General features: G+C 39.7%; 1 protein-coding gene across 4 annotated transcripts in view; it reads right to left on the bottom strand.

Annotated features, from left to right (window-relative positions):
• The window catches only part of HIBCH (3-hydroxyisobutyryl-CoA hydrolase), a 122993-nt gene that overhangs the window by 75564 nt on the left and 23096 nt on the right, over nt 1-24333 (bottom strand). For 2 of the 4 annotated variants that reach the window (XM_069576999.1, XM_069577000.1), the window contains exons 3-7: nt 18919-19120; nt 16574-16714; nt 14708-14792; nt 10585-10665; nt 545-597 (exon numbers count right to left, since the gene is read on the bottom strand). In XM_069576999.1, the coding sequence (XP_069433100.1) occupies nt 545-597; nt 10585-10665; nt 14708-14792; nt 16574-16711 (357 nt within the window). In that variant the 5' untranslated portion in view covers nt 16712-16714; nt 18919-19120. The remainder of the gene's footprint in view (nt 1-544; nt 598-10584; nt 10666-14707; nt 14793-16573; nt 16715-18918; nt 19121-24333) is intronic. The other 2 variants (XM_069576997.1, XM_069576998.1) reach the window with 1 other exon arrangement.

Raw genomic sequence — 24333 nt, 5'->3', positions numbered from 1 at the left:
TTGTCAGCTAAAGTGAAGTGAAAGTTACTCAGTAATGTCCCATTCTTTGCGACCCCATGGACTATATAGTCCATGGAATTCTCTAGGCCAGAATTCTGGAGTGGGCAGCCTTTCCCTTCTCCAAGGGATCTTCCCAAACCAGGGATCGAACCCAGGTCTCCCACATTGCTAGTGGACTCTCTACCAGCTGAGCCACAAGGGAAGCCCAAGAATACTGGAGTGGGTAGCCTATCCCTTCTCCAGTGGATCTTCCTGACCCAGGAATCAAACAGAGGTCTCCTGAATTGCAGGTATTCTTTATCAAATGAGCTATCAGGGAAGCCCTTTGTCAGCTAAAAAAACTTACTAATTGAAGAAGCAGAAATAGCATATAACATAGTCTTCTGAGAGAAGCAAATATTACATCCCAAACCTGCAAGGCTCCAAACATGATTTTGTTTCAACAAGTTCTATTGTATTATATTCATCATCTCACTTCTGTTTAATAATCAACTTTTTTTAATACCACTCACATAACAATGTCGAGAGTGAGCTGGCTACTTACCCCACCCATTGTAATTCCATGAATAAGTGCAATATATGGTTTCTGGCAAGAATCTAAAAGAAATGGAGTTGTAATTAGTTACAGTGTTTAAAATACATTTGCTTTTTCTAAAAATCACAAGTTACATGAACTGTGAAATATCAAGTAGATTAAATACACAGCTTATAATACAAACATGTTTTTTAAAACATCAATTCATATGCAATCCTAATCAGCTATTCACTGTTATTAAATAACTCAATACCTCAATTTGACACAAATGAAAGGCCATATAATTCAGCTATTGAGAAAAATAATGTTTCCCTTATAAGTCATGAATGTTTATCTAACACAGCTATATTTTAAAGAACATAATTTGTTTTTTATGCATCTAAAGAAGCATCTGGATATAAAGAGAAGTGCAGCATACAGGAAAAAGCATGGACTGAGAGTGAGAAGACCCAAATTGTAGTCTCTGCTTTGTCATTAACTGGCAATTCAACAATATTCAATATATATGTTGGTATTAAATACTTATTGCTGTTGTTGTTCAGTCACTAAGTCGTGTCCAACTCTAGCAACCTCATGAACTGCAGCATGCCAGGATTCCCTGTCCTTCACTGTCTCCCAGAGTTTGTTCAAACTCATGTACATTGATTTAATGATGTTATCTAACCATCTCTCCCATGACAAAATGCGGTCCACTGAAGAAGTGAATGGCAAACCATTTCAGTCTTCTTCCCTTGAGAACCCCAAAAACAGTATGAAAAGGCAAAAATATATGACACTGGAAGATGAACTATGGGCAAGAATCCCTTAAAAGATATGGAATAGCCCTCATAGTCAACAAAAGAGACAAAATTTAGTGCTTGGGTGAAAACTCAAAATTGACAGAATGATCTCGTTTGTTTCCAAGCCAAACCATTCAATATCACAGTAATCCAAGTCTATGCCCCAACCACAAACGCTGAAGAAGCTGAACAGTTCTATACAGACCTACAAGACCTTCTAGAACTAACACCAAAAAAAGATGTCCTAGTCATCATAGGGAACTGGAATGCAAAAGGAGGCAGTCAAGAGATACCTGGAGCACAAGCAAAGGGGTGCTTTTCATCATAGGTGACTGGAATGCAAAAGTAGGTAGTCAAGAGATACCTGGAGCAGCAGGCAAGTTTGGCCTTGGAGTACAAAACGAAGCAGGGCAAAGGTTAACAGAGTTTTGCTAGGAGAATCCACTGGTTGTAGCAAACACCTTCTTCCACACACAAGAGACAACTCTACATATGGACATCACCAGATGGTCAATACCAAAACTAGATTAATTATATTCTTTGCAGCCAAGATGGAGAAGCTCTATACAGTCAGCAAAAACAAGACTGGGAGCTGACTGTGGCTCAGATCATAAACTCCTTATTGCAAAATTCAGATGTAAATTGAAGAAAGTAGGGAAAACCACTAGGCCATTCAGGTAACCTAAATCAAATCCCTTATGATTATACAGTGGAAGTGACAAATAGATTCAAGAGATTAGATCTGATAGACAGAGTGCCTGAAGAACTATGGAGAGAGGTTCATGACATTGTACAGGAGGCTGTGATCAAAACCATCCCCAAGAAAAAGAAATGCAAAAAGGCAAAATGGTTGTCTGAGGAGGCCTTACAAATAGCTAAGAAAAAAAGACAAGCAAAAGGCAAAGGAGAAAAAGAAAGATACACCCATCTGAATGCAGAGTTTCAAAGAATTAGCAAGGAGAGATAAGAAAGCCTTCCTCAGTGATCAATGCATAAAAATAGAGGAAAACAACAGAGTGGGAAAGACTAGAGATCTCTTCAAGAAAATTAGAGATACCAAGGGAACATTTCATGCAAAGATGGGCTCGATAAAGGACAGAAATGGTATGGACCTAACAGAAGCAGAAGATATTAAGAAGAGGTGGCAAGAACACACAGAAGAACTATACATAAAAGATCTTCACGACCAAGATAATCACGAAGGTATGATCACTCACCTAGAGCCAGACATCCTGGAGTGCGAGGTCAAGTGGGCCTTAGGAAGCATCACTATGAACAAAGCTAGTGGAACTGATGGAATTCCAGCTGAGTTATTTCAAGTCCTAAAAGATGATGCTGTGAAAGTGCTATACTCAATATGCCAGCAAATTTGGAAAACTCAGCAGTGGCCACAGGACTGGAAAAGGTCAGTTTTCATTCCAATCTCAAAGAAAAGCAATGCCAAAGAATGTTCAAACTAGCACTCAGTTGTACTCATCTCATACGCTAGCAAAATAATGCTCAAAATTCTCCAAGCTAGGCTTCAACAGTACGTGAATCAAGAACTTCCAGATGTTCAAGCTGGATTTAGAAAAGGCAGAGGAACCAGAGATCAAATTGCCAACATCTGCTGGATCATTGAAAAAGCAAGAGAGTTCCAGAAAAACATCTACTTCTGCCTCATTGACTAAGCTAGAGCTTTTGACTGTGTGGATCACAACAAACTGGAAAATTCTTCAAAAGATAGGAATACCAGACCACCTTATCTGCCTCCTGAGAAATCTATATGCAGGTCAATAAGCAACAGTTAGAACCAGACATGGAAAAATGGACTGGTTCCAAATTGGTAAAGGAGTATGTTAAGGCTGTATATTGTCACCCTGCTTATTTAACTTATATGCAGAGAACATCATACTAAATGCTGGGCTGGATGAACCCCAAGCTGGAATCAAGATGCCAGGAGAAATATCAATAACCTCAGCTATGCAGATGACACCCCCCTTATGGCAGAAAGCAAAAAGGAACTAAAGAGCCTTTTGATGAAAGTGAAAAAGAAGAGTGAAAAAGCTGGCTTAAAGTCAACATCCAAAAAACAAAGATGACGGCATCCAGTCCAATCACTTCATGGCAAATAGATGGGAAACAAGGGAAACAATGAGAGACTTTATTTTCTTGGGCTCCAAAATCACTGCCCATGGTGACTACATCAGTGAAATTAAAAGATGCTTGGTTCTTGGAAGAAAAGCTATGACCAACCTAGACAGCATACTAAAAAGCAGAGACATCACTTTGCCGACAGTCTGTCTAGGCAAAGCTATGGTTTTTCCAGTAGTCATGCACAGATGTGAGAGTTGGACCCCAAAAAAAGCTGAGCACTGAAGAATTGATGCTTTTGAACTGTGGTGTTGGAGGAGACTCTTCAGAGTCCCTTGGACTGCAAGGAGATCCAACCAGTCTATCCTAAAGGAAATCAGTCCTAAATATTCATTGGAAGGACTGATGATGAAGCTCCAATACTCTGGCCACCTGATGCGAAGAACTGACTCTTTGGAAAAGACCCTGATGCTGGGAAAGATGGAAGGTAGGAGGAGAAGGGGACGACAGAGGATGGGATGGTTGGATGGCATCACCTATTCAATGGACATGAGTTTGAGTAAGCTCTGGGAGTTGGTGATGGTCAGGGAAGCTAGGCAAGTTGCAGTACATGAGGTCACAAAGAGTCAGACACAACTGAGTCACTGAACTGAACCATCTCATCCTCTGCTACCCCCTTCTCCTTCTCTCAATCTTTCTCAGAATCAGGGTCTTTTCCAATGAGTTGGCTCTTCACATCAGGTGGCCTAAGTATTGGAGCTTCAGCTTCAACATCAGTCCTTCCAATGAACATTCAGGGTTGACTTCCTTTAGGATAGACTGGTTTGATCTCCTCCTGTCCAAGGGACTCAAGGGTCTTCCAGCACCATAGTTCAAAAGCATCAATTCTTCAGCTCTCAGCCTTCTTTATGGTCCAGCTATCATATCCATACATGACTACTGGAAAAACCATAGCTTTGACTATATGGGCCTGTGTTGGCAAGGTGATATCTCTACTTATATACTGGCATTTCCATATATGTACACATTTGTATACATATATACACACATAAGCTATATGTATATATGCCTATCATACATGTGTATATTATGTATATGATACATAGATACAAATTCTCATCTATTAAATGAGATTTGCTTCAGAAGTTCCTTCCAGCTCAAAAATTCTGCAAACTTTTACTCTGCTCCTTTCTCTTTTTTGTTTTTCCTTCCTCTGAGAGAGGGAGTCACCCACAACATAAACATATCCATCACTGTACTTCTACTACAGCTTGTTGCCAATACAACTTCCTTACCAAAGACCAATATAAAACTTCAGGTTTGATCCATCTAGCAATTCTGTAAATATTCCCAACCTGCCAAACGAACCACCAAAGTACAATTCTAACTTCACATACACAAGCATGTCCACAGCCCTCAATTTTTAACTATAATTCCCTAGAAACAATGGAAATTGTCTCTATTGATTGTGGTGGAGTAAATACAAATTCACTATTTCAGCTACAGATGCATATATTTTAGTTATAAAGTATTAAAAGCTAACTGATGCAGGACACAAGGCCAAAATTTGTCAAATTCCATAATGATTAAGATAGGTCATTATAATGTACAGAAATTTTATGTCTGGAAGGCTTTCTCTTGTATATTAATATTTTACCAAACTCTTTTCAAACTAGAGGTTTTCTCCCCTCTTTTATTTAGTACAGAACTGCACTAGTATACCAACAGCCAAATATAGTTAGATTAATTACAATTAAACAAAGGTAAAGTTAGGCTTACTGATCACAAGTAGCCCCATTCCAAGTGTTCGTTAGTCACGTGTGACTAGCAGTGGCCATTTACGCAGCACAGAAGCAGAATACTTTCATCATTCCAGGAAGTACTGTTGGACAGTGCTGGTAAGAATTTTTAGAATGAATAAATAAAACATTCTAAGTGAATCTGATCTGTATAATTTTACAGATTATGAAAAAAATTAGAGCTCGCCACTAAAAGTGGCTCACTTAAATTGGGAAACAGCCTCTTTTCCCAACTGCTACTTCAAAGACACTGAAATTCTAGAAAAAAAATAATTTTTCAATGTATATCCAAGATCAAAGCCAAACAAGGGAAATCCCCAAGTGCCAGAAACATACAAGAAACTCAAAGCTAATAGCTGTGGGGAAGCTACAGCCAAAGATTATGAGCGAGGGTGTGTGTATCTGTTCTGAGTCAGGAACAAATTCTAGGCCACACAGAACATGCAATGAGCTACCTACATAAAGCCTTATAGTAATAAGAGCTATATGGTTTGTGAAACATAGCTAGGAAAACTCTATCTGCTGATACTGGGACTCAGTAAGTCCCTGCCCAGGAGAGAAGAGGAAAAAGTCGCAAAAAGTCAGAAAAATTGGATGCTCAAGTACTGGACCATTGCAACTGAACACACAAAAGAAAGTACCCCAAACAACTTTGGAATAGAAATAATGTCTGTAACTTGGTAAAAACACGTCTACAAAAAGATTATACTAAAGAATGAAATGTTAAAAGCTTTCCCATGTATATCAGAAATAAGACAACACTACATTCAGTATTATAACAGAGGTTCTAACCAAATATAACAAGAAAAGTCATAAATATAAGGACTAGAAAGAGATGGGGAAAAGTCACGTGCAGAGGGTAGAATTACCTATATAGAAAAGCCAAGATAATCTACAGAAACATCTTTAAAACTAACAACAAATTTCAGCAGGGTTGCTGGTTAAAAAAACAAAATACTAAAATAAAAAATATTTCTATATGCTAGAAATAGTCAATTAGGAAATGTAACAAGCAACAAAACATAAGCTATTTAAGAATAACACTTTAAAAAATATTTTTATCAGCAAGATCTTTATAGAGAAAATTACAAAACATGAAAGGATATGAAAGTCAATCTCATGAAAATGTGCTAAAACTGGTTTATGGTGATGTCTGCATAAGTTTACTAAACATCGAAATAACTTTAAGATCCTTTTGGAAAATCAATTCCAAGAGTAGCCAAGACAATCCTAAAAGAAAACAAGGGTAACTTGTCCTACCACATAGAGATGTATCTTAAAGCCATAATAATTTTAACACTATAGTTTCATCATAAGCACAAATAGACCAGTGAATAAAGTTGTCCGGAAACAGATCTAATCACAAAGAAGAACTCGATATATGATAGAAGTATCATTAAAACCAGTGAGGAAGACAAGGCCTATTCAGTCAAAAACATTACACATCTAGTTTTCTAAAAAGAAAATAGATTATGTCACATGTAAAAAAAGTTCAAGTACATTAAGGACTTAGAGTATAAAAAACAAATTATTAAAAGAAGATATAAAAGAACATCTTAAACACTCCCATGTTATTGTTTGTTTTTCTTTTAGTGAAAAGAATGCAAATCATAAAGGAAAAGAATCCATACATTTCATCTCAAACAAAAAATTTTAAAAGATAAAGTAGCAGACTGAGAAAAGTGTGTTTACATAAAGACCTATAAAATCAATTAAGAAAAAAATGATCCATAAGAAAGAAAAACAAAGGATGAAACTGAAAAGAAAATCTAAATGATTAACATAAAACACCTTCTACCTCATGCACTTACAATGAAGCACAAATTAAACCACAATCAGATATCAAGCATGCAAAGTTTAAAAACAAACAAATGATAGCAATGACATGCAGAAAATAAAGTCTTGTACTTTGGAGAGAAATATGGAAACATACTGAAGTGGTATAAACTATGATCCATCCATTTGGCTTCTATTATTTCTAGAAACTTTTGTACATGGGCACCAAGGATTTATATGTAAGGATGTAACAATCTGTATTAATAAAAATTTGAAATAATCTAAAATATCCATTAATGTCAAACAGATAAGTAATACTGGGTAGCTGAATAATATAGAACAGTTACATTCAATGCTATTAAAAAAACAACTTTTGGCATATGCAGTAAAAAGGCACTTATGAAAATTTCAAAAACACGAAGTTATACTACTTTTGTTCATAAATATATAGTAAAAATATAAAGTACAGCCTAATCAGATGTGCTACAAATTAATGACAATGGTTTCTTCTGAGGAGGGATCAGGTTGCTTCTGGAGAAAGAAATGGCACTGAAGCGAGCAACAAAGTAGACTGGACAGTGATTTTAAAAATTCACAGTATTCTATTTAATTCAAATAAGTTTCAAAACATCAAACAGAAATAAAATATAGAGGTTTATTCATTCTGAGCTAGTGGGTACACAAGTATTCACTATATTATCCACTATAATTTAACATTTGAAACACATGCTTAATAAAAGTAACTACTACTTCACTTTCAATGAAATCTGGAATGATAACTATGATGAAATTTCATCCCAGAGTTTCTCAGGAATTAGGAAATGATACTTCATTTTATAGAGAAAACTGGGACCCTATTTTTTGTTTTCCAAGAAACCCAACTATATGATCAGAATCCATGATTCCATGTTGATTATAGGGCAAACAGTAGTTAAACCTGACTGTAGTCCACGAGGCTCCTCTGTCCATGGAATTCGCCAGGCAAGAATACTGGAGTGGGTAGCCATTCCCTTCTCCAGGGGATCTTTCCAAACTAGGGACAAAACCTGGGTCTCCATCATTGCAGGCAGATTCTTCACCATCTGAGCCACCAGGGAAGCCCATTTAATAATAAAGTGTGAATTGTTCTGGAATGAGCAGTCAGATTTTGTCAGCCAAGTAATGTCTCTGCTTTTTGATATGCTGTCTAGGTTGGTTATAGCCTTTCTTCTAAGGAGCAATGCTTGCTTCCAAGGAGAAAGCATTAAAAGACATTTCATGGCTAGAGTAACTAACTGCAGTGATTTTGGAACCCCCCAAAATAAAGTCTCTCACTGTTTCCATTGTTTACCCATCTATTTGCCATGAAGCGATGGGACCAGATGCCACGATCTTAGTTTTTTGAATGTTGAGTTTTAAGCCAGCTTTTTGACTCTCCTCTTTCACTTTCATAAAGAAGCTCTTTAGTTCCTTTTTGCTTTCTGCCATAAGAGGGATGTCATCTGCATATCTGAGGTTATTGATATTTCTCCCAGCAATCTTGATCCCAGCTTGTGCTTCATCCAGCCCAGCATTTTGCATGATGTACTCTGCATATTAAGTTAAATAAGCAGGGTGACAATATACAGCCTTGATGTACTCCTTTCCCAATCTGAAACCAGTCTCTTGTTCCATGTTCAGTTCTAACTGTTGCTTATTGACCTGCATACAGATTTCTCAGGAGACAGATAAGGTGGTCTGGTATTCCCATCTCTTTCAGATTTTTCCACAGTTTGTTGTGATCTACACAGTCAAAGGCTTTGGCGTAATCATTAAAGCAGAAGTAGATGTTTTCCTGGAATTCTCTTGCTTTTTTGATAATCCAACAGATGTTGGCAATTTGATCTTTGATTCCTCTGCCTTTTGTAAATCCAGCTTGAACATCAGGAAGTTCACAGTTCACACACTATTGAAGCCTACCTTGGAGAATTTTGAGCATTACTTTGCTAGTGTGTGAGATGAGTGCATTTGTGCAGTAGTTTGAGCATTCTTTGGCATTGCCCGTCTTTGAGACTGGAATGAAAACTGACCTTTTCCAGTTGTGTCCATTGCCAAGTTTTCCAAATTTGCTGGCATATTGAGTGCGGCACTTTATCAGCATCATCTTTTAGGATCTGAAATAATTCATCTGGAATTCCATTACCTCCACTAGCTTTGCTCGTGATTACTTTGCCAAGAAAGGCCCATCTAGTCAAATCCATGGTTTTTCCAGTAGTCATGTACAGATATGAGAATTGGATCATAAAGAAAGCTGAGTGCTGAAGAATTGATGCTTTTGAACTGTGAAGCTGGAGAAGACTCTTGAGAGTCCCTTGGACTGCAAGGAGATCAAACCAGTCAATCCTAAAGGAAATCAACCCTGAATAATCACTGGAGCGACTGATGCTGAAGCTGAGCCTGCAATACATTGACCACCTGATGCAAAGAACTGGCTCCATGGAGAAGACCCTGATGCTGGGAAAGACTGAAAGCAGGAAGAGAAGGGGACGACAGAGGATGAGATGGTTACACGGCATCACCGAGTCTATGGACATGAGTTTGAGTAAGCTCCGGGAGTTGGTGATGGACAGGGAAGCCTGGCGTGATGCAGTCTATGAGGTCACAAAGGGTCGGACACGACTGAGTGACTGAACTGAGCAGTCAGGCTAATTGAGTTCATTTCTGTCACAAAGTATATAAAAGACTAAATAAAGCGTGTTGACTCATGAGAAACGCTGGGCTGGAAGAAGCACAAGCTGGAATCAAGATTACCAGGAGAAATATCAATAACCTCAGATATGCAGATGATACCACCCTTATGGCAGAAAGTGAAGAGGAACTAAAAAGCCTCTTGATGAAACTGAAAGAGGAGAGTGAAAAAGTTGGCTTAAAGCTCAACATACAGAAAACGAAGATCATGGCATCTGGTCCCATCACTTCATGGGAAATAGATGGGGAAACAACAGAAACAGTGTCAGACTTTATTTTTCTGAGCTCCAAAATCACTGCAGATGGTGACTGCAGCCATGAAATTAAAAGACACTTACTCCTTGGAAGGAAAGTTATGGCCAACCTAGATAGCATATTCAAAAGCAGAGACATGACTTTGCCAACAAAGTCAAGGCTATGGTTTTTCCTGTGGTCATGTATGGATGTGAGAGTTGGACTGTGAAGAAAACTGAGTGCTGAAGAATTGATGCTTTTGAACTGTGGTATTGGAGGAGACTCTTGGGAATCCCTTGGACTGCAAGGAGATCCAACCAGTCCATTCTGAAGGAGATCAGCCCTGGGTGTTCTTTGGAAGGAATGATGCTAAAGCTGAAACTCCAGTACTTTGGCCACCTCATGCGAAGAGCTGACTCATTGGAAAAGACTCTAACGCTGGGAAGGATTGGGGGCAGGAGGAGAAGGGGACGACAGAGGATGAGATGGCTGGATGGCATCACCAACTCGATGGACATGAGTCTGAGTGAACTCCAGGAGTTGGTGATGGACAGGGAGGCCTGGCGTGCTGCGATTCATGGGGTCGCAAAGAGTCGGACACAACTGAGTGACTGAACTGAACTGAACTGATGAAGCTTTTGTCTTCATTCCATTTTCAAAGGTCTCAGCAGAGCACACATACCAATGGCGTTGTTCAGAATATATTCCTCTCGGAATAAATCTTGAAGCATTTTCTGGTTTGTATTTCTAGCTTCTGAGAGTGCTAAAATATGAGAAAAGAAAAAAAAAAGGATTACAAATATAAAAAAGTATTTTCCAGTCAATACAGTCAGATAAATTTAAAATACTATGATAGAAAGTACCAAGGGGAAAGTCTAGAATGGTTTCTTAAGGTTCTGAAGTCGCCCATACCACAGACATAGTACAGTCAGCCCCAAATCCATAGTTCAATGTCAAAACTTCAAGGCAAAAATTCTTATTTAGAACAACTTACAAGGTGTTATAAATTGTAAGTTATATATTGGTACCAAATACATATTATTTTGACTATTTTCTATAGCACCTGAATAAACATTTGCTGTATACATGTTTTCTTTGGCAACATATCGTAACACAGATATGTTATACAGGGAATTCGCTGGCAGTGCAGTGGTTAGGACTCACACTTCCACTGCAGGGGGCACAGCCCCTGGTGGTGGAACTAAGACCCCACAAGCTGTGCAGCATGGCCAAAAAAAAGAGAAAAAGTACATTATACGAATGCACACAAAGAATAAATGCACACACGTGGGCATGCACACGCAGAGTTCTATATATTCTGACTAGTTAAATACGTCTGTCATATTCATTTCATGGAACATTTGTTGACCATCTACTAGGTACCATGCGCTTTCAGTGCTGTTATAAAACAGCTGCCTGGAGTTCAGACTAGTGAGACAGACTGTTAAAATAGACTCCCTGTGCCATGCCCACTCTAAGGTTGGGATGCGACAGGAATGGAAGCAGAAGAGATATGATTAAAAGAAGGCTTTCCGGAATCCAGAAGAGAGACATCTGAGCCAAATGTGAACAATAGGTAAGGGTTTCCTAGAAAATGGTGGCAGCAGGGGGTTGGGGGCTCTGAGTAGACAAAGGGGTACCTACAATGGCAAATAGCAAGAAGAATAAAATCAAGAAATAAGTAAAGAAAAAGTAGTTCTAAAAACTAAGAGGCTCGAGAGGTAAATGAGATAGTAATATTCTTATTATATTTTCATGGATATTAATAAATAAGGATGTTAAAATCAAATGGTTTCTTTTGTTATCCAGAGTTCACATCCACTACACTCTTACTATAGTCAATGTCAAAACTGCCATCAAAACTCTCTTCCATATACTACCAAGTGCATATGCTTTTCCTGTCTTTAAGTCCTATGAAAATTACCTGCTGCTGCTGCTGCTAAGTTGCTTCAGTCGTGTCCAACTCTGTGCGACACCCAGGGACAGCAGCCCACCAGGCTCCTCTGCCCCTGATTCTCCAGGCAAGAACACTGGAGCAGGTTGCCATTTCCTTCTCCAATGCATGCATGCATGCTAAGTCACTTCAGTCATGTCCGACTCTGTGCGACCCTATGGACAGCAGCCCACCTGGCTTCTCTGTCCACAGGATTCTCTAGGCAAGAATACTGCCATGGGTTGCCATTTCCTTCTCCATGAAAATTACCTACTAAAATATAAACTAAATATATATACATGTTTCTTCTTTTATGGGAAAGAGCTGCATAAAAATTGGTGACTATTAGATTTTAAGACAAACTTCAGAACTGATACAGCTTCCTTCAAAATGTTCCAACCAAATATTGACTTCTTTTCCTGTTTTTTTTTTTTTTAAAAAGATTGGGAACTCCCTGGTGGTCCAGTGATTAGGAATCAGAGTTCACTGTCACAGCCCAGGTCCAATCCCTGGTCAGAGAACTACACAAAGGCCATGTAGTACAGCCAAATCAATTAATTAATTAATCATTAAAAGTAAAATTAAAAAGATAAAAAAATTTTTAAAGGTTTGATATTGAGCCTCAGTCTGAGGCTTTCACTGATAAAATCCCTAAAACTATTATCTATTATCTTTTTTCATTTCTTACCAATTCTAAAAGAAGAGGACTACAAATTGTATTGCTGGTGAAATAAATCTCTTTTACTTCAGAAATCCTCTGAGATTGCCTTCTAATCTTATTCTAATCAATTATTAATAGTTTCACATAAATTAAATAACGTTTTAGTAATACTATTTAAAAATCTTTTTCAGAGTGCTCACTTACTGTCTCGGACTATGTTTAAAGAAACTAAATTTCTTGGAATTGAGATCTGTTACTTAATACATGTAGATGAGAATAATTCTAGAATTTGTAAATGTATTCCCAAACAGCAATATAAAGTTAAAACTCATATGCAAAAATAGAAGATGCTAAAATCAATACATAAGGCTCTGCTCATTTGTAAACTGACAGGATCAAAGGCCCAACTCTAGAGCAAAAGTTAATTCTAGGCTGAAAAACAGTGTTTTAAAAATATTTCAGTTGTAGGCAAAACAATAAATTCAAAAACAATTCAATTAACAAGTCAGGCTAGGGCTTCTCTGATGACTCAGACAGTAAAGAATCTGCCTACAGTGTAGGAGAGACCTAGGTTCTATCCCTGGGTCAGGAAGATCCCCTGGAGAAGGGAAGGGCTACCCACTCCAGTATTCTTGGCTGGAGAATTCTACAGACAGAGGAGCCTGGTGGGCTACAGTCCATAGCGTCACAAAAAGTCAGACATGACTGAGCAACTAACACTTTCTCTAGTTTCACATCAGTTTGATCTCTGGTCTGGGAAGATCCCATATGCAGTGGGACAACTAAGCCAGTGCCACAACTATTGAGACTGCGCTCTAGAGCCCAAGAACCGCAATTATTGAGCCCATGTGCAGCAACTACTGAAGCCTGCATGCCCGAGCGCCCATGCTCTGCAACAAGAGGGGCCACAGCAGTAAGAAGCCCAAGCACCACAACTAGAGCAGCCCCTGCTCACCGCAGCTAGAGAAAGCCCACAGCAAGAAAGGCCCAGCACAGCTGAAAATAAAGCCTGAGCAGCCAAAAAGTTTAAAGTGAGATTTCAAGATTCAGTTCTCTTAACAGATATTTGAAATTATGTCCTGAATCGAGATCGTTTCTTTCTATTCCAAATATAACGGTTTACATAAAATTATAGATTTAGTAAACAGAATAACCCTAACATCATCTTGCTGCTAAGTCACTTCAGTCGTGTCCAACTCTGTGCGACCCCATAGACAGCAGCCCACCAGGCTCCCCCGTCCCTGGGATTCTCCAGGCAAGAACGCTGCAATGGGTTGCCATTTCCTTCTCCAATGCATGAAAGTGAAAAGTGAAAGTGACGTCGCTCAGTCGTGTCTGACTCTTCGCTACCCCATGGACTGCAGCCTACCAGGCTCCTCTGCCCATGCGATTTTCCAGGCAAGAGTACTGGAGTGGGGTGCCATCGCCTTATCCGAACATCATCTTAACACAATACAAAAAAAAAATCAAATATAAAAAATAAAACACTAAAAAAAAAAAAAAAATCCCAGGAGCCTACAAACTCAACATTTCTTCTCTCTTTTGTCTTTAACTGTTAAATGTGTACAGACTGACCTAAATAATTAGCAAGATAAGGGTAATTAACCTTTTTGACTATCTCAACATGTGTATTTAAACATAAAAACATTGATAATATAAACAGGATAAACACTATATTAAGTGCATTCTTGCTTTGGGATCACGAACAGTGGGAAAGCACAGATGAAGTCATAGATATATGTAAGAATACACTATATCTGGAGAATGACAAGTACTCAACATAGCCAGATTGTCAGGCCTATGAGTGTTTAGGGAGAGGAAGCTGAGTTATAACCAGGAAGCATTTCTGGTAAACTGCCTAAAGAAAGGGCTTCCCAGGTGGCTCAGTGGTAAAGAATCTGCCTTCCAATGCAGGAGATGTGGGTTCAGTCCCTGGGTGGGGAAGATCCCCTGGAGGAGGGCATGGCAATCCACTCCAGTATTCTTGCGTGGAGAATCCCATGGACAGAGGAGCCTGGTGAGTCCATGGGGTCACAGAGTCAGACACAGCTGAGCAATTGAGCACGCAGACACGTATGCCTGTGATAAACTGAGCTGTTAATAACGGCTATTCAAAAATAAAAAGTGAATTCACATATCATAAATTAGACATTTTGTTCAAGATGATTAGGGGAAATCAAGGATTTAGGTGAAAGGGAGCAATGTTTTTACCTCTGATATCACCTCCAGCACAGAAAGCCTTTTCACCAGCTCCCTTTATGATGATCAGGAAAGTTTCCGGATCTTGTTCCCACTTCTAGTCAAATGTAAAAGAAGACGGTATAAACATATTATAAATACAAACTCATGACCTGTGGCTGATTCACATTGAGGTTTGACAGAAAACCAAAAATTCTGTAAAGCAATTATTCGTCAATAAAAAAAATAAATTACAAAAATGAATGATATATATCCATATACACATAAACACATATTTGTATATATAGACATATACGGATATATGCAAAGCATAAGCTTTATAAAGCATATCCAGAAGAATGGATTCTAACTTCATTTTCTTTTCTGACATAAATTAGAAGCTATTCCAAAGTTGCTAAATGAGTACATTTTGTGATCCATATTTGATAATGACAACTTTGATACAAGGTGAAAAAAATAGGGCCTAATAATATTATGTTACATAAGCTTATAAATTTGATAAACAAGTCAGCCCAGAGATTGCAGATAAACAGCAGTGATCTTTCTACTGTGGTGATAAAGGCTCTGTCCTACTGACAAATTTGTAAATAACAGAGTGGAAACACTTCTGATCAAATCCGGAAGTGTTTTAGGGTTGGTAAGGACAGCTAATAAATAAGCAGGATGATAGAATCAAGAGCCAATGGATATTGAAAAGGCTAGAACAATGGACCAAATGAAAAATTCATTTCCCAGAGCCAGAAGAATTAACCAGGGTTCCATGAATTCTACACTAGAGAATAAAAATATACAAGATAAAGAAGAGATGTACCTGGGAAGAGGTGGTTGTCCAACAGGTTAATGCAATACTGGATTACATTAATAGAAATATGATATTCTAACATGGAAGCTTCTACTTTTCTTCCACTTTAACCTGGAACACCTGATTTATTCCTTTGTATCACACTTAAGTACATATTATAAGGTGGCCCAAACAGATAAAGAACGGAAGACTCATCAAATGAAGAATTAAGGAACTGGCGAGCAGGGGAGAACTCATCTTTAACCCCTATGTGGCCAAGTGTATCAGGTATACTATTTCACTTCATCTTTACAACAATTCTATGAATTACCATCCCTGTTTCACAGCTGAGGAAAATGGAACACAGAGAGAGTAACATTTTCAATCTATACAGTTAATAAACAGAAATTCAAAATTTCAAACCCAGGTTGTGTGACTAAGTCATGTTTTTCCACTACACCATGCAGTTTTCTTAGAATAGGAAAGCTTAAGGCCTTCTCCAAGAAAAGGCTGGACAAGTACTTCAAAAACAGTCATCTTCCAACCAAAAAAGCTGTCATGTAGAAGCAGACTATATGTGTATACTCATGACCCAAGAGGCAGGACCAATATTACTGGTCAAAAGGTTGGAAAAATGAAGAGCGGCAGAATTTAAGAAGAAACTTGCGGTGTGCTTAGTCACTCAGTCGTGTCTCTTTGTGACCCCATGGAGGGTAGCCCTCCAGGCTCCTCTGTCCATGGAGATGCTCCAGGCAAGAATACTGGAGTGGGTTGCCATGCCCTCCTCCAGGGGATCTTCCCAGCCCAGGGATCGAACTCAGGTCTTCTGCATTGCAAGCAGATTCTTCACCATCTGAGCCACCAGAACCTGGAGCCACGTTCAAGCGGAATAGAGTGTCTTATGCAGCAATGAACTCCCTGTCACTAGGGATGCTCCAGGACAACCACGGAGGAAAGAACTGAGGACTCCAGAAGCAATGGGCCTTGGGCACTGCGCCCATACACTGAAGCGATTCTGTGGGAGAAAACACTAGGAAAGTTCTATAAAGACACGCTTTTAAAAGGATCCATATGACTGCTTTAAGAAAATGACAAACCTTTAGCTGTGGGTAAATCTGCCGGATCATACCAAGAGTCAGTGTATTCAGAAACCTTGGTCTGTTTAGTGTTATCACTCCTGCACAACCTTTTCTTTCCAACAGGACTTCTGCTGCTGCATCTGTGTGATTAGACATTTTCTGTGTAAACAAAGAATAACTTTAGGATGAAATTCTAAAGTCAACATCAACATCACACATTAAATGTAAATCTTTCACACAATGTTAAGAGTAGCTAATCAAACGGACAACTTGTTACATCTGACAAAGTATCTTAAAGTTCTTTACACAGTGTAGATAAACAATTCCAAAAAAGATATATACCTCTTAAATCTCTTAATTTTTATTTTAGTGAACTTAGTGAATCAATTAGAACCCAGTCCTAGAATTTCTTAGACTATGAAATACTCTTAAATCTGTATTATTGTATACCAAGCAATATGTTAGGTACTTGGAAATCAAAGATGAATACAGAGGGCAAGTAATTCTGACTATAGTAGCTACCAACAACTTGGAAAAAAGAAAAAGCAATGATATTTGAGCTGGACCTTGATGTACTCTAGGAAAAAAAAGAGTGAAAATCCTGGAGAGTAGCACATGCTGAAACATGAACAATGAATATCTGGTAATATTAAGATATTTAACAGGAGTGGAATAAAGGCTGATTGAGAAAATGACAGGAAAGTTGGCAGAAAAAGTGCTTTAAGGCCAGATTATAAAGTGAGATTACAAGATCATATACAGCAGTAGCGAAGAACTTGCCTAATACAGAAGTTCTTAGGGCCTCACCCAGGCTTCCCAGGCAGTTCAGTGATAAAGAATCCATCTGCCAAGGCAGGAGACTCGGGTTCGATCCCTGGATTGGGAAGATCCCCTGGAGGAGGAAATGCCAACCCACTCCAGCATTCTTGCCTGGGAAATCCCACGGACAGAGGAGCCTGATGAGCTATATATAGTCCATGGGATCATAAAGGGTCAGACCCAACCAAGTGACTAAACGACAACCAGAAGGTCCTCACACACCACACTGAGTGAGGCAAGTGGCACATCTTGGGGTGGCGAATTTTGCTCCCCTTCAATACTCGGTGGTTCTACTTCCTTGATTAAACCCTTACTCAGACAAAAAACAGATGATAGATCAAAAAAATTGCAGTTTTCAGATACCTACATCATTCTAAATTTTAAAGTAATACAGACAAAAGTTTTCATATTATACAACATGCTACATACAAGTATTAACAAACTTTCATCTCTCTCCACACTCAATTTCTTTTTTACTTAAACCAAGTCAGACTTGCCAGTCAAAAAAAAAAAAAAAGTTTCACTGAACAACAACATAAATTACCACCTAATATCAGAGACAATCTTAAGACTATTATTTGGCTTCAGTTCAGAGATGCTGAGACTGAAAAGATGCACCTCCTGACCTTCTAACAAGAAAAAAGGGTGAAGAGACTGCAAATTAATGGCTTTTGATGAACTCAATCAGACACAGGAGGTCAGAGGTCAAACAGTCCCATAATAAAGTCTGGAGAGAGAGGTGCCTTCAGGGAGGTGTGGGACCAGTATATTTGCTTACCTCAGGCAGAAGCCCTAAGGAAGATTAACTAGAATGTCTAATGATTTGCTAAAGGTCAAGTCACCGACTCAATGGACATGAGTTTGAGCAAGCTGCAGGAGTTGGTAATGGACAGGGCACCCTGGCATGCTGCAGTCCACGGGGTTGCAAAGAGTCAGATACGACTGAGCAACTGGACTGAACTGAGAGGTCAAGTGTGGGCAAATTGATAGTATGAAGTTCCTGATGGCGGGGGATGAGGGGCTCACAATCATGGGGGGAGCTCCTACTCTTGCTGGCTTTTCCTCCTGGAAACCAATCAGGTTCTCCCAGGGAAGACTAGAGAAAGCTCCCCCGTGTGGTGGTGGCTGGGGGTGGGAAACATCAGACACAGCTAAATCCCTTTCTCTCATCTTACAAACAGAGCAAAAGGCTAAATCTGCAGGGGAAAGAGAAAGGACTTCAAAACCTTGTTCTAGGGGAGCCCTTCCACAGTGGGGAAATAGGCTGGAGGTTTACAAAATAAGAACCTTAATCCAAAGGGAGAAGCATTTCAAAACCACAGCCTCCTGACCTAAATGTTTACCACCCGGAGTTGGAGAAAAGGAACAGGAGTCAAAGGAAAAGTGAGGGAGGGAAAGGCAGCCCATTCCCAGAGAAAGGACAGGAGCACTTATGAGGACCACACCCTTGGTCTATGACTCACAGTGCATTCCAAACATTAAGGATTAATGGGCTACAACATTAAAAGCATGATGAACAAAAGAATATACTGATAAAAAGATACCTCGCAAAGTACTGCAGTTTCAGCTTCAGCATCAGTCCTTCCAATGAATATTCAGGACTGATCTCCTTTAGGATGGACTAGCTGGATCTCCTTGCAGTCCAAGGGACTCTCAAGAGACTTCTGCAACACCACAGTTCAAAAGAATCAATTCTTCGGCGCTCAGCTTTCTTTATAGTCCAACTCTCACATCCATACATGACTTCTGGAAAAAACATAGCTTTGACTAGACAGACCTTTGTCGGCAAAGTAATGTCTCTGCTTTTTAATATGCTGCTAGGTTGGTCATAGCTTTTCTTTCAAGGAGCAAGTGTCTTTTAATTTCATGGATATAGTCATTATCTGCAGTGATTTTGGAGCCCCAAAAAATAGTCTGTCACTGTTTCCATTGCTTTCCCATCTATTTGCCATGAAGTGATGGGACCAGATGCCATGGTCTTAGTTTTTTGAATGTTGAGTTTAAGCCAGCTTTCTCACTCTCTTTCACTTTCATCAAGAGGCTCTTTAGTTCCTTTTTGTTTTCTGCCATAAGGGTGGTGTCATATGCATATCTGAGGTTACTGATATTTCTCCTGGCAATCTTGATCCCAGCTTGTGCTTCATCCAGCCCAGCATTTTGCATGATTTACTCTGTATATAAGTTAAATAAGCAGGGTGATAATATACAGCCTTGATGTACTCCTTTCCCAATTTGGAACCAGTCTGTTGTTCCATGTCCAGTTCTAACTTCCTTCCTGACCTGCATACAGATTTCTCAAGAGGCAGGTCAGGTGGTCTTGTACTCCCTTCTCTTGAAGAATTTTCCACAGTTTGTTGTGATCCACATAGTAAAAGGCTTTGGCATAGTCAATAAAGCAAAGGAGATGTTTGTCTGGAATTATCTTGCTTTTTTGATGATCCAATGGATGTTGGCAATTTGACCGCTGGTTCCTCTGCCTTTTCTAAGTCCAGCTTGAACATCTGGAAGTTCATGGTTCACATACTGTTGAAGACTACTTTGGAGAATTTTGAGCATTACTTTGCTAGCATGTGAAATGAGTGCAATTGCGCAGTAGTTTGAGCATTCTTTGGCCTTGGAATGAAAACTGATCTTTCCCAGTCTTGTGGCCCCTGCTGGGTTTTCCAGATTTGCTGGCATATTAAGTGCAGCACTTTCACAGCATCGTCTTTTAGGATTTGAAAGAGCTAACTGGAATTCCACACCTCCACGAGCTTTGTTTGTAGTGATGCTTCCTAAAGCCCACTTGACTTCGCATTCTAGGATGTCTGGCTCTAGTTGAGTGATCACACCATCATGGTTGTCTGAGTCATTAAGATCTTTTTTGTATAGTTCTTCTGTGTATTCTTGCCACCTCTTTTTAATATCTTCTGCTTCTATTAGGTCCATACCATTCCTGGTAAAGACTAAAGATCTCTTCAAGAAAATTAGAGATACCAAGGGAACATTTCTTGCAAAGCTGGTTAAGGAACTAGATACTAAATGCTGCAACTAGGAGTTCACAAGCTGCAACTAAAAATCTGGCATGCCACAATGAAGATCAAAGATCCTGTGTACCACAACTTAAGACCCCATGCAGCCAAATAAAAATGGAATAAATATTATTTTAAAAAATCAATGGGAGAGATGAGATGATCTCACCCACAGAAGAATTTAAATAATTTATGGAAATCCGCCTTCCAGAAGGTAAAGCATAGTCCCCCTCACCTTCCAAGTATGGGCTGAACTTACTGACATGCTTCCAAATACAGAGTAGAAAAGGGAAAAAAACAGCAACTTCAGAGAGCAATGAAAGTTGCTCAGTCATGTCCAACTCTTTGTGATCCCATGGACTGTACAGTCCATGGAATTCTCCAGACTAGAATACTGGAGTGGGTAGCCTTTCCCTTCTCCAGAGGATCTTCCCAACCCAGGGACTGAACTCAGGTCTTCCACATTGCAGGCGGATTCTTTACCAGCTGAGCCACCAAGGAAGGCCAAGAATACTGGAATGGGTAGCCTATCCCTTCGCCAGCGGATCTTCCTGACCCAGGAATCAAACCGGGGTCTCTGGCATTGCAGGCAGATTCTTTACCAGCTGAGCTACTGACAAATACCACCTTAACTATCTGATAAAGGTCAGCATCACCAGCTGTCATGAGGATGTCATGCACTCCCTGAGGCATATGTCAAAACCCTCAGATAGTCCCTGATATGCGATGAGAAGGTGGCTTTCCTTTGTAATATTCTTTCCATAAACTTTTAACTGTAGTCTAGTTATTAAAAAACAAACAGCAACAATAGATGCAAGCCAAGATTAGAGACTATTCTACAGGCTACCAGACAGTGTTCCTCCTAACTGCCATGGTAATGAAAAATAAGGAAAGACTGATTAAGTGCACAAATTGGAAGACTAAGAAGACACAACAAAGAAAAGCCAGGCGATATCCTGGACTGGATTCTGCAATAGAAAATTAACGGAAAAACTGGTGAAATCCAAACAAAGTCCAAAAGTAATACTAACACTAATATTGCAATGTTCTTAATTTTGACAAGTGTGACACAGTAACTATATTCCTTTGCTAGGGCTGTTGTAACTAAGCACCACAGACTAAGTCTAGGCTTAAACAGAAATTTACCGTGTGGAGGCTGGAAGGCTGAGATCAAGCTGTCAGCAGGACCAAACCTCCTCTGAAGTCGCTAGGGAAGGACCTGTTCTAGGCCTCTCTCCTAGCTTCTGGTAATTCCTTGGCTGGTCACAGCATAACTCCAATATTCACATGGCATTCTCCTGTGTATATCTCCAAATTTTCCCTTTATATAAGGACAAGTGGAGGACAGAGGAGCCTGGCGTGCTGCAGTCCACGGGGACGCAAAGAGTAGGACACGACGTAGTGACTGAACAACAACAAGGGCAACATAAGGACAAGCGATACTGAATTACTCCAGTAATTCCTACTCCGGTACAGCCTCGTTTTAACTAATTACACCTGCAGTGACCTGACTGGCTGTTGGGAAAAGCCATCCACTGCAGGTCCTGAGGTTTCCCTGCACTTTATTGCTGTATGTCATGTATCCAAGGGCCTGACTGCTCTGCTCCCAGGTCATTTTTCAGAGCTGTATTTGCTGTGAGAAAAACTGAAGAAAAGGTAGTGTCCCTCTGGGACAGACAGTAGCTTGCTTACAGCATGTTACAGACTGGCAGGTTCCTCCAAATTCAGTACCACTGTCTTGTAATGCAATTCACTGCATATGAACTCATTCATTTGGGCCTTTTGCCACCCGTGGGGCTTGGGGAGCAAGGGAAACCAGAACTAACCTGAAGCTCAACACTGCTCATTGGGTCACTAATAATGATGTTCTCTATCTCTAACTCAAGAGTTTCATATCTTTTCCCAGCATCCATGGAACACTAACAGGCTAACTACTAGTTACCAGACTAAAACCTATCCCAAACTCTGTTATCTAGCCAGCTTCACTTGCCCCAGCCTGATCACAGACTCCTCCTTCTCTTCAAAAGTAACAACTGCCTTGGTTTCTACGATAAACACAAAATATACATTCATAAACGTCATCTGTTCATTTTTTAAAAGAGGGTGTATCTTTTCAGTCTTAAAATCTCAGGTTCAGCCTCCATCCCTTTGTTTCCTCTTCTGTTTATTGTGGGGGAGGGAGAAGAGCATTGCATTTCAGTTCAGTTCAGTTCAGTTCAGTCGCTCAGTCTTGTCTGACTCTTTGCAACCCCATGAATTGCAGCACGCCAGGCCTCCCTATCCATCACCAACTCCCAGAGTTCACTCAGACTCATGTCCATCGAGTCAGTGACGCCATCCAGCCATCTCATCCTCTGTCGTCCCCTTCTCCTCCTGCCCTCAATCCCTCCCAGCATCAGAGTCTTTTCCAATGAGTCAACTCTTCGCATGAGGTGGCCAAAGTACTGGACTTTCAGCTTTAGCATCATTCCTTCCAAAGAAATCCCAGGGCTGATCTCCTTCAGAATGGACTGGTTGGATCTCCTTGCAGTCCAAGGGACTCTCAAGCATCTTCTCCAACACCACAGTTCAAAAGCATCAGTTCTTCGGCGCTCAGCCTTCTTCACAGTCCAACTCTCACATCCATACATGACCACTGGAAAAACCATTGCCTTGACTGTATTTCCTAGTATGCATTTTGCCAATTGCACACTCATGCTGCCCACTTATTTTTAACAGTTGTTCATTCTCAATTATGGTTTAGTCAGTCCCCTACTGATCAACACTGTGTCTAATTTTTTACTGTTGCTATTACAGTGATGTAGGAATATCTTTAAACATGGACTTTCCAGCACTTAGGTGAAGTATTTTTGCAGGACATTTACAGAGGGTCAAACTTCGAACAAAGAATATTACGAAATCTTCTGTTAAAAGCCACTAGAATGATGACCCCAGTATCAGGGTCTTTTCAAATGAGTCAATTCTTCGCATTGGGTGGCCAAAGTATTGGAGCTTCAGCATCAGTCTTTCCAATGTATATTCAGGACTGACTTCCTTTAGGATTGACTGGTTTGATCTCCTTGCAGTCCAAGGAACTCTCAAGAGTCTCCTCCAAAACCACAGTTCAAAAGCATCAATTCTTCAGCACTCAGCTTTCTTTATGGTCCAACTCTCACATCCATACATGACCACTGGAAAAACCTTTGTCGGCAAAGTAATGTCTCTGCTTTGCTGTCTAGGTTGGTCATAGCTTTTTTTCCAAGGAGCCCGCATCTTTTAATGTCATGGCTGCAGTCACCATCTGCAATGATTCTGGAGCCTAAGAAAATAAAATCTGTGACTGTTTCCATTGTTTCCCCATCTATTTCCCATGAAGTGATAGGACCGGATGCCATGATCTTTGTTTTTTGAGTGTTGAGTTTTAAGCCAGCTTTTTCACTATCCTCTTTCACTTTCATCAAGAGGCTCTTTAGTTCTTCTTCACTTTCTGCCATAAAGGTGGTGTCATCTGCATATCTGAGGTTATTAATATTTCTCCTCACATTCTGATTCCAGTTTGTGCTTCATCCAGCCAGCATTTCTCATGATATACTCTGCATATAAGTTAAATACAGGGTGACAATATATAGCCTTGACGTACTTCTTTTCCTATTTGGAACCAGTCTGTTGTTCTATGTCCAGTTCTAACTGTTGCTTCTTGACCTTTATAGAGATTTCTCACGAGGCAGGTAAGGTCCATCTAATATCTCTGAAGGGTCAAAAGGAATGTCACACTATTATCACAAGTCAGTTCTATCCATTTCTCATAACTCTGCCTGAAGTTCTGCCATCAATGACATATTTCCATCATTCCAGTATGAAATCAAAAGGGCTCTTACTCCTGGAGTCATTAGCTCTTTAAAAGGGTCACAGAAGGACTTCTTGGGATACAGCCTCCCTATTTCTGTGTGCATATGTGCTCAGTCACGT

Source organism: Ovis canadensis, chromosome 2, assembly GCF_042477335.2.
Source record: "Ovis canadensis isolate MfBH-ARS-UI-01 breed Bighorn chromosome 2, ARS-UI_OviCan_v2, whole genome shotgun sequence".
In the NCBI taxonomy this organism is placed as follows: Eukaryota; Metazoa; Chordata; class Mammalia; order Artiodactyla; family Bovidae; genus Ovis; species Ovis canadensis.
Note: the sequence above shows the minus strand (reverse complement) of the source record. Positions and strands in the feature narration are given on the sequence as shown.